The sequence below is a fragment of the Oryza brachyantha genome, chromosome 7 (assembly GCF_000231095.2).
Source record: "Oryza brachyantha chromosome 7, ObraRS2, whole genome shotgun sequence".
Classification (NCBI taxonomy): domain Eukaryota; kingdom Viridiplantae; phylum Streptophyta; class Magnoliopsida; order Poales; family Poaceae; genus Oryza; species Oryza brachyantha.
In genome coordinates this window covers 1913897-1925000 of record NC_023169.2, presented here as the reverse complement: position 1 = coordinate 1925000, position 11104 = coordinate 1913897, and the positions used below count along the sequence as shown (strand labels likewise).

At 35.0% G+C, this 11104-nt stretch overlaps 1 protein-coding gene and 1 long non-coding RNA gene across 2 annotated transcripts in view; both read right to left on the bottom strand.

Moving 5' to 3' along the window:
* The window catches only part of LOC102711633 (protein YABBY 1), a 7711-nt gene extending 1321 nt beyond the window's left edge, over window positions 1-6390 (bottom strand). Inside the window, exons 1-5 of the mRNA XM_040525693.1 lie at window positions 6010-6390; window positions 3093-3215; window positions 2728-2851; window positions 2178-2226; window positions 44-119 (exon numbers count right to left, since the gene is read on the bottom strand). Of these exons, the coding sequence (XP_040381627.1) occupies window positions 44-119; window positions 2178-2226; window positions 2728-2851; window positions 3093-3215; window positions 6010-6078 (441 nt within the window). The 5' untranslated portion in view covers window positions 6079-6390. The remainder of the gene's footprint in view (window positions 1-43; window positions 120-2177; window positions 2227-2727; window positions 2852-3092; window positions 3216-6009) is intronic.
* A 1529-nt stretch (window positions 6391-7919) lies between these two features.
* Window positions 7920-10552, bottom strand: LOC107304654. The gene is made up of 3 exons (XR_001550720.1): window positions 10320-10552; window positions 10128-10214; window positions 7920-8147 (listed from the first exon to the last, which is right to left on the bottom strand). It is a non-coding gene; the product is annotated as an uncharacterized LOC107304654 (long non-coding RNA).
* Window positions 10553-11104: the final 552 nt, after the last annotated feature.

Genomic DNA, 11104 nt, shown 5'->3' with positions numbered 1-11104 from the left:
GTCTAAATTAATGTACTATATAGTGCAATTAGAGTATACTTACGTTCTTTGCAGCAGCACTGAATGCCTCCCTGTGGCTAATCTCAGGATTGCTGGTTTTAATCCTCTGTATCTCCTCCCTGTCGATATATATTGACAAGAATTAATTAAACATGCTTAATTAGGATTATATATATGCATGCATATTACTGCACTTATATATGATATGATGTTTATGTACGTGGTCTATGGACTATAGAGAGATGTAAATTAAAGACAAGAAACAATCTAATTAATCACTAGCTTTGTATTAAGGACCCCTTTATATACACATCTGAAAATGGAAGGCATGATATCTAGCTGTGCAGATCGAAAATAAATACAAGGAACAGAAAATACAGATAAGAGCGCATGCGTTTGATTAGAGCATAGCTATATATACTCGAACAAATCTGAATTTAGTATTCACATATATATGTCGTCGAAGGATTTGATAATTGATAAACGGTTTGTTTGGGGGAAAAACAATATATCTCACATATATTGCTGAAAATTTTGCAATATTGAACTATATAGAGACACATCTAGCCCTAATGTTACACCCAATATATACGTGCATCGAATTTTGCAATTAATATTGCAATTTATGGTATCAAAATAGATGACAAAAAAACATGTGCATTGAATACTATTTTTTTCATATCTAACTATTATAATATGAATGAGCATTTCCATTTGTGTCATGCTTCCAAGTTTTGACATACAAAAAATTTTCTGATTGAAAGTACTTTCATATCATTATTTTCATAAAAAATGTGCTACTGATAATAATTAATTATAAACTGTATTGGGGGTGGTAAAATAGAAGCTACCCCTCCGCTCTATTTTGTAAGATATTTTGGTGCTACCTATATTCATTTATGAATTTATATATACATGTATATAGATTTGTTAGCTTTTATATAAATTTATGAAGGGCCGGAACATCTTAATAACGTGAAATGGAGTTATTAGATAGTTAGGGACTAGCTACGGGTACTGATCTGGTGGTTAAAAGCCTTCAAAGAAAAACATGCATTTGCTAGTCGTTTTTTTTAAGAACTGCAATAAACTGGTCTTGTCCATGCATGTGTTATAGTACAAATGAAAATTTTGTCTCCATGTCATATTACAAATTAATATCTAAACTGTTTTTCCATGCTTAGTTTGACACAATTTATTTGCCAAAATCCATTGTGCAAATGAATCACAAATTTGTAATGTACATTTTCACAAAATTTACCAATGGAACTTATTATCCAATTTAAATGACCACTTGATCACTATTAACTTGATTCTGGGCATGTATATATACGCCATATATATATAGCATTACGCTCAATTAAAGACTAGCCTACACCTACTAGCACATCGTTTGATTTTAAATAACTGTCACTGTATATTAATTATTCACTTGTTAATTAACTTTGATAGCTTGCCCTTTTGCAAAAAAAAAGAATTGGCTATATATACTTGAAAGTATGCCATATTAGCAACATGATATCCTACAAATAATGTATCTCCTTTCGTTTCTGGGTTTTATATATAGTTTTTCTTGTGTCATCAATTAGAACTTTGTATTAGAGGTATGAGTTGGGTGCTTACTTTATTACATAATTGGTTGTAGCTTCTTGAAGTAAAGAACGGGCATACTATATCCATTATCTAGAAAAAAAATACTTGAACGTATGACTAATTAGCAATGTATGCTGTGATATAAATACAACCATGGGGAGACTTTAATTAATTGGTGTTCAACTTTACATGAAAATTATTATAAATCAATTGTTTAAAAGTTTTTAATGGTCAAGGTTGAAACATTGGTGATCAACGATGACCAGTAAACGAGGAGGAAGGACTAATTACTTAGCACCCACAAATTGAAATCAAACGGATGATTGATAATAGGTTTGACTCATGTACCCTCAATATATGACCTCCCTTTAATCTAGAGGGCACACTGGAACTCAGGTTAATCAGCATAAATTATGCTGTAGTAATTAACTTGATTGCCAAAGGTCGTAGAGAGGGATTTAATTTGTACCTGCAACTTTAACTATATGGTTCTTTATCAATATATATAAGATTTAGCACCTTATACTATTTAAGTTTGGTGTTAAAATACTTATTGAAGCAAGCATGTTGGCTTGAAATCTCACTTGATGAATCTGTTGTATGCCGATGGGACACGCTGTCTTTTCTCAGGGGCTGCAAAAGAAACAAAATGGGGAATATTTAGTTATTCCAACATAGTACACACATATCATATCCATGTGAATACATAGAGAGACTAGTAAATAAAATTTGCAAGCTGGTCATATATATTATATACTACCATATTGCGCATGCATTGCAACAAAATTTTATTAAAAATATCATTAGCATCTTATTAAAGTAGAATTAATAAAAATAGTTTGATATATATATATATATATATTAGTTATTTTCCTTTCAAATAATAAAAGCGAGTTGGTGATGGGGTAAGTGACAGATTCACACCACTCGTCACCACCACTACTCCTTATAGGAGTACATATATAGATAGATGCTATGCTGATACCCATACATGAATTAATTCATTCAAATGATCAGGTTTCAGAGCTCATGAACTTCATTATTACTGTGTAAATAATTAAGGAAATTTAAAAAATAATTCCCATAATATAGCAGTTCAGTGAAATAAAATCATGAAAAAAAAATTGTGCATACGGCGTATGGGGGACACTTGCTGCTGATTGCTTGACATGGAGTACGTGGCTGTTGGTGACCTCTGATTTCTAGAAGCTACGTCGTAGCTCCCAAAGTTATTACACTGAAATCCTCTGTTCTGTACCTAAATATAATCAAATATACATACATAGAAACATTAATTCGATTAATGTCAATGGTAAAAATTGATCGCAAGAAAAACTATATATAAAAATGCGCAGTGTATAGCTAGCTAGTGATATATATAGCATATATATGCTGCTGAATGTTAACACCACTAAATAAGTATGAATGCAATTAATTAAGATCGAGTCTTGGATCTATATAGTTTTAAACTGAGTTAGAACTCTTTCAGTTTTTTGAACCTGCTGGTGGTCTTGAACAGTGTGTGCTTGGTGGAAAGGAGCTAGATCCATGGAGAGAACCATTGTGCAATGGCCACATCTAACAGTCACAATGTTGTAGGAGCAATTGTTTGGCACATTCACCTGCAGTAAAAAATGTATACAAGCAACTCAAGACTGAATTCATGAGTAATATATAAGCTTTGTGTGTGTGTGGTGTGTGTGTGTGTGTGTATTCATGTACCACATCTCTGAATTTCTTTTGTTAATTTTTCCCCAATGATCTATATATTTACAATTATTTTGTTTCCTTTCTCTCGAAACATTTTGATTTATATACTTATTCTGCACACTTGAGAAAAATATATAATACAGTTATGGATTATTAGTAAAATTAGGGATATATAAAAATTATAGAAAATGAGATTCCATGCCACATGCGTCATGCATGAAATATGTGGCGTCAATTAAGTTTGGTAGTGTTAACACAGTATTGTAATTAAGATCTCTGAGTCTAATTGACTGCTAGCTTTCGTCCCAATTCATTGGATTCTTTGTGTATGGTAACTGTTCATAAATTATTTAATTAATGTTGATCGATCAACACAGAAGGATCCAAACAAGTAATACATTAATACTATTGTAAACAATAATTAAATATTATATACGCTAGTACTTGCTAGCTATCAGATGTACTTGCATTGGCCTGAACATATACATCAACATATATATGCTAGCAGTATGTAGCCCTCTGGCCTCTTACAAATGATTCAGAAGGCACACCATGTCATTTGCAGCAGTGTTCAGTAAGACACTGTACACTGGATCGAATTGAAAGAGGTGAAATTGAGTTGATGAGCATATGGTGAGTCAAAGAGGTATTAATGTCGTTCTATGTATATATTGAAGCTTTACAAGAATATATAATTAAAAATGCATAATGCCAATGAATATGTAATGCATGTGTAGTAAAATATAAATAGGCATGTGTGATGGCAAGTAGCTAGTAGATGTCTAGCTAGGAATGTCAAAAGTTGCACCATGTCTCATATCCATATCGTCTTTTGAGTCCTATTTGGACATCATGAACAAACGACACCTTTTCCAAGTGTGTCTCCCTTTTGAGAACTGGGCTCTTTGCCTGGAGAAGCTTGAGCCATATGCATGCCTTTGTTTACCATGCAATGCATGATATACATCTACCTGATCATGGCATGTGAGTAAGCAACAAATGGCCTGTACACACATGCTAGCTAACTCACATCTTGGAGAGACAAACATCAGAGACATGACATCTCATGGTCAGGTCTAAAGAAGAATATCTCTCTAGATCTATCTCTCCTCGGTCAGACATACACACACAAACAAACATGAAGAGAAAGACACAGAGAGAGACAGAGAGAAATCTATGTGTGTGAGAGATCTAGGAGTAGGTAAGTTTTAGAGAGATTTGGTCGTGTGAGCAGTACAGTCATCCAAAAAAATCAGAGGAGCTAGGGAAAAAGAGAAGGCATCTTTACAGTTAAAAGTTCATGTCACACCTCCTCTCTTTCAGCACAACATCAGAGAGAAAATAGCTATAGCTAGAGAGAGAGATGAGAGATCTAGAGAGAGAGAGAGAGAGATGAGAGCCCACTGCACCTGCGCAAACATCAACAAAGAGAGGAAAATGACATGACAGGCAGATCCACTTCTTTCTGCACATGTGCATAATGAGAGGCAAGGCTGCAGGATGTGGCAGCAAGCTTAAACCTTTTTGGTTAATTAAGATATGTTTAGTCATAAAAAATTCGGTTTTTGGAGAGGTGGGCACATATCAGAGGCACAGCCAATAATCGGAGGCAGCTCCAAGCTAGTGTGCAGCACAGTACAGCACTGGGGTATATTATCGCATGAAGCTAACAGCTAGCTAAAGCAATAGGATGCAATAATGGTTAAAGAGGCTAACTTTAATCAGCTGCATGCATGTAAAAAAGTTTTATTTGACCTGAAATGATTAACAAATATGATCTCTTTTTGTGGTAGATCCATACATGAGAAAGCTCTCAAATAATATTATCTTATGCACACATGCTCCTTCCAAAATGCATACCAGTACTTCTGCAGCCTGCAGAAACTATATGTCTGGGAAAAATCCATTTTTCTCTATGAACAGAAACCATATGCCAAGGGAAACATACCATTTTGTAGCAATTTTTATCTCTATAGGTGAAAGAGTATTAAATAGTAGGCCTTGGATCTGGAAAATGCATGCTATGATACACAAAAGAACATTAATATGGATCTCATCCAAACTAAAAACAAATTTCTTAGATGTAAAAACCATAATTAAACCGTACAAGGTTCAAGCCACAGTGAGAAACAGTTTTCCAATTTTGGGAGATAAAAAATGAAACCCAGACAAGAAATATTTCATGGAAAATTGGCCGGAGCAGATGAAAAGAAATGGTGCATCGTCTCTGTTATTTCATGTTTGCCATGCAAAAAAAAAAAAGGAAATCGATGCATCGTCTCTGTTATACCATATGCATGTACTTAGAAGTTAGTTTATGCAAAGACTAGGTCTTTAAATTTAGAAAATTGGACAGCCCTTCTGGTAGATGAAATTACAAACTTATGCGTGCTTGATAATTAAGTGTTTACTAAACAAACTGCAATTAGTATAGTAATCAAATATCTGGATATCTGGTATATATAGTTGATAAGGGTTGTTTTCCCCTTAGCTAGGCTAGCTGTGAATTACTACAGCATGCATCATGTATCATTTTTTCCCCTCTTCACAAAAACAAACAAACAAAACCAAACTCTCCACATAGATCCAACCAGACCTCAAATTACAGAGAGATGAGAGAGAGAGAGAGAGAGAGAGAGAGAGAGAGAGAGAGAGAGGAGAGGGGAGAGAGAAGGGGATCAGAGAGAAGAGGGAGGAAGACGATACCACAAGGATGGTGTTGCAATAGTTGCAGTTGACATAGCAAACATGCTCCGATGAAAACTGGGCCGACATTTCCGGCGATCTCGATCGATCGATGCGTCTACTCAGCGAGGAGAAGGCGCGCCAAAACGCAGGGCCGAGAAGAAGAAGAACAAGAAGGAAGCTGGCTAGTATAGCTACCTAGCTTGGAGAGAAATATGTATGAACAGAATGATGCCTCCTGTGCCCTATATATGGAGGATTTGGGGGAGAGAGCACAAACCCAATTTCCTCTGACCCTTTTGGCTGGCTGTCTATGAGAGGGATTTAATTAATTAAGAGATTTGTGAGAGAAGCTAGAGCTAGAATTAAGGGATATGGCTCTTTGCAAACAAGCTAGAGAGAATACCCCCAGCTGCTGCATACTGATCTGAGTGGGGGCACACACAAGAAAGGGAGGAAGAAAAGGTGTTTGGTGGGGTGTCTTGTGGGAGGACAGTGTTGTGTGCAGCTAGCTAAACTTCTTAGGCTGCATTCCCTGGCCCCTATTTTTCTTAGCTTTTTTTTCGATTTTTGCATGTACGATTTTCGAGCTGCTAAATGTGCCACGCGTTTAATTTTTTGCAAAATATTCATATATATAAGTTTATCATCTCAAATTTTATATAGATTATTTTCAACTTTGTATTTAGTAGCAGTTACTTCCATCATTCATATATACTATTAAATAGCTATCACGAAAATAAAAAAAATCTTCCATCTTCTATCCATAAAAGAAGCAAGGAGAGGTTGGAAAGATGAAGAAAATGTGGGTACAGCAGCTGAGCAGCCAATTAGCAAATGCTGGTGTGACTAGCTATCTGGCTAAATTGGGGGAGAACGAGTGGTAGGAGGAGAGTCTACGTACGTTTGCCAGGGGGCTTAATATTCCATGCTGAATTAAGTATGTATTTAATTAGGAGTTCTGTTAAGTTCAGTACAATCCTGCATACATATGCATGCATTACCGTTACTGACTTGCAGGGTGTGTGTGCCTGCAGATTTGGGCAGTTTTTGTTTAACGTTGGTTGTCCTCTCGCATTCGTTTTTTGTGGGGATATTTAACTTTTTTTCTGTGTGTTTGTGGCATCCTTTTCATACAAAATAACAACGGGCCTAACAACATTAACAAAAGGGAAAATGCAATCGACATGGTATGCTAAATGTGCAAGAATCGGTGTTGACAAGAAAACATTATATGGCATATATGTGCATAACTTTAACTATCTTTATGGATGAGACTACTTGCCAAGAAAAAAAACATAAATTAAATAAGAAATATTACTCCCTCCACTTTTGAACTAACTATATATATATATATACACACACACACACACATACATACATATATACATACATACATACATACATACATACATATATATATATATAATGGAGGGAGTTGGTACACTATATTATTCTTTAGAAACAAAACACACAACTTTAAATTAAAAGGATTTTCAAGAAGCCTCGATATTAAAAGGACCAACACTAGAAATTACATCATATTTTTCTGCGTGAATTTTCTATTGATGCTACTAATTTCCTCAATGAAGAACAAAGTTTCAAATACCATTGTACTAGCTCATCACATCAGTTTGCCTTATCAATGTACATAGTGGTCTCTAGATAATAATTAGCAACAATTCAAATTCATGTACACATATATTGATGGGGCTACAGGATCAAGCAGTCATCCGCTTCTGTATATATGTACAGTATGTATATATATGAAATTGGGGTACTACTAGCAGTTTGTTGTATGAGCTCAGTGGTACATGTGTACCACTTCAGCGTTTCATAGCGGTATACTCTCTCCGTCCAAAAAAAAAACTTAATTTTTAGCCTATTTTGCACATATCAATATAAAGCAAAAAAAGACTAGAATCCCCTTCACATTTTTAAACTCCAATACAATAGTCCAAAACATCTCTAAACTCCAATGCATTTCTCTCACTTTACAAAAATCTAATGCATTAGTCCCTCCAAAGATGAAGTCTTTATGCGACAAATGAATAGGAAAAAAAATAAAGCCCTCGTGAGACGGAGTAATAGTGGTGCGCATTATATTTTGGCTGAACAAATATCCTGAACATGAATGGTCCCGGCCCATCCACTTCGTCCTGAAAGGTATGGTAAATTGTATATCAAGGTGCGAAGAACAAGCGGCGTGAAAGAGACTGAAAATTGTACATCAAGATGGGGAGCAACTACTACTCATATCATGCACTTTAAGTTAATTGAAGTTGTGACATGATGACAGGCACGTCAATGGGATCGCCTCATTGCCACTGTCATTCTGTGCACTCATGCATGCCAAAAGCAAAAGGATAAAAAAGAACAACGATCGACTTAATTAATGGCCTTTTTTTCAGGGCAAATAATAATCAGGGTTGGACCAGCACAGGAAATGATTTTACTTACGAGTAGAGAGATTTGCATTATAATTACCTAAGCACTTGTGTGTGTGTGTGTGTTTTTTTTTTGAACATCACAATACTTGTTTATAATTTTTCTATGTGGTAGAAACTACTCACTCCGGTGTTTAGTAGATAACACTGTTACGAATGGTCAAATGTTCATCTGAATATATGTCAATGGAGTCATTTATTAAAAACCGATTCGAGGGGATATGTAAATGTTAAATGTACTCCACTTCTGAATTAATGTATTTGGTATCATATATGATATGCATGTGTTCTAGCTAGGTTATAAATTAAGTAACACAATGATTTGCATCTATATATCAACTCATAATATTATGCCAATCGCATTTCACTTTGGGAATCCCAAAAAGGTGAACAATGTGGTCCGAGGTATTCTATTGTTATTTCTCTGCATATTTTATATTCTTCAACTCCATTTTCCCCCAAATATACATACGTGGCTATGTCTACACCACCGTTCGGCAAACATTTCATATTTCCAATTAAATGTTTGATATAAAATCGTATTACATGATGCATGCATGCAGCTGTTCTTATCGTCCCGCCATCCCATAATTTTAGGAACTATTTGTTTTCTTTCTCCCATAATATAAGACGTGCATGCATTAACTAGCACATATCTTTTCTCTAAATTTGATTTATTTTAAATGCTTCACCATCAAAACACATCTAACTACATCATCCATACATACACCGAGCTAAGTATTCTAAATGAGCAGGTGGCTATAAATGTCTCTGTGTTAGTGGTAGTTATGCGTTATATTATTGGATGGATGGAGTATCTAATATTAGTAGTACAATGAAACTGATTTATACTGTAGTCGACGAACAATAATTGAACCAAACAAAAAGTAGGTCTAAGCGATTATTCATCCTAAGTCTACTGGTTTAATTAGCCTTTCAATTTTTTTTCTACAATCTGTATATACTCCTATTTTGCAAAAGGTCTGGAGACACTGCACATGCTGGAGCTAGCACACAGAGAACTCGTGCATGGATACAAGTTTTCGTGTGTGTTTGCAAAAGATGGAGTATATAAGATCAACACCCATGCATATCTAGTGGTAATTAAACACATCTTTGTCCTTGGGTTCGTGTGTTTGTATATGTTGTAAGTTAGTTTGTATGATCCACATCAATGTAGAAATATGGAAAGGCCCACTATATATTATCTCGATCTAGATCAAGGTTGTTCTGCGAATAATATTTACAATGATCCCTTCTGTTTTCAGGCCCCATTTGATTTGGATTGTTGAGCAGATTATTGACATCATAGTAGAAGAAAGTTTTTTAAGTAATAAACTTAACAAACAAATTATAAGGAATAAACTTAACAAATAAATTATAACAAGTAATCATCATAGTAGAAGAAAGTTTGTTTTTCTTTCACAAAACATATTTTTCAAGAGCCTGAAGCAAGTAATATGTTTCAATAGACCAGTGAATAAGCTAAAAGGAACATTAATTACCTCATTTTGCAAGCATATGTCCTTACATTTTTATTCACTCTTCAAATTAATATAACTGGAAATTTTAGTACTGAAAATATGGTTTTCTCCTTGTATTTGACGTGTCAATCATTCATCTTGAGTAAATGTTTGATGCAGACATGAGCACAAAGTACCAAGTACAGTTGCAGAAAAAAAACGGTCGTACCCATTCAGTTGGCATGCTAGTTCATTTTCTTCACAAAATGCAACAATTCCATGCATGGCTTGTGAACCTGCAGGTGGTTATTATCCCCTACAAAAATAAAACAATATATATAACCTATTAATGAGTTTTTTGTACCTAAAACAATTTATAATATACAGATAGATGGTGCAGCAAGTGGCATAATGTATGTACCGGCTCTTGATTGGACGATGCCTCTGCTCAGGAAATGTCACCTCAATTGGACAGATTGGATCCTCAAAGTCTCATCAGGTCCAGAGGCTGACAAGATGCATGCCTAACCAAAACTAATTCTCAGCTACTGATGCTACCCCCTTTCACTAATATGTGGATCCACAAAGTGTGTGTGTGCATTGCTTTTGAGTCCAGTTGATAGACCCCAGAGAACAGAAATCGTTTGGATTTTATCAACCTCTGCAGCAAAGCATATGGAACAGCTCATAATTCTTAATCTGTGATTCTCAATAGTATATCAATAGTATGGACACTCTAAAAAAAATCATGGCCGACAGACCAGTTGATACATATATCCGGAATTGTTTCCTGAATATAATAACAGTATCACTTGCTCCAACTATACAGTAATACAGACCACTGATAAGACGATAAAAACAATAGACTTTTAATTTGTGTTAACCACGTGAACAGTTCTGAAATTCTAAGGCGAACGAGTTTCAAGATTTCATCTTGCAAAGTAAAACTTGTATAGATTTTTTTCTTTAAAAAATGCATGTATGCTTCAGAGACCACTGGACTCTTGTACTAGATCACATTACTATTTTTTTTATTTGAAGGACTAGTGAACTACTGAAAAAAGATGCATGTATGATCCACATGACTTATGTGCTGGATTACATTACCACTGTTTTATTTGAAGGACTACTGAACTACTGATCAGCCTGCTCACCTCAAACAGTCATCTGGAAAAATTAAACAGGAACAAGGAGACCAGGGCTACA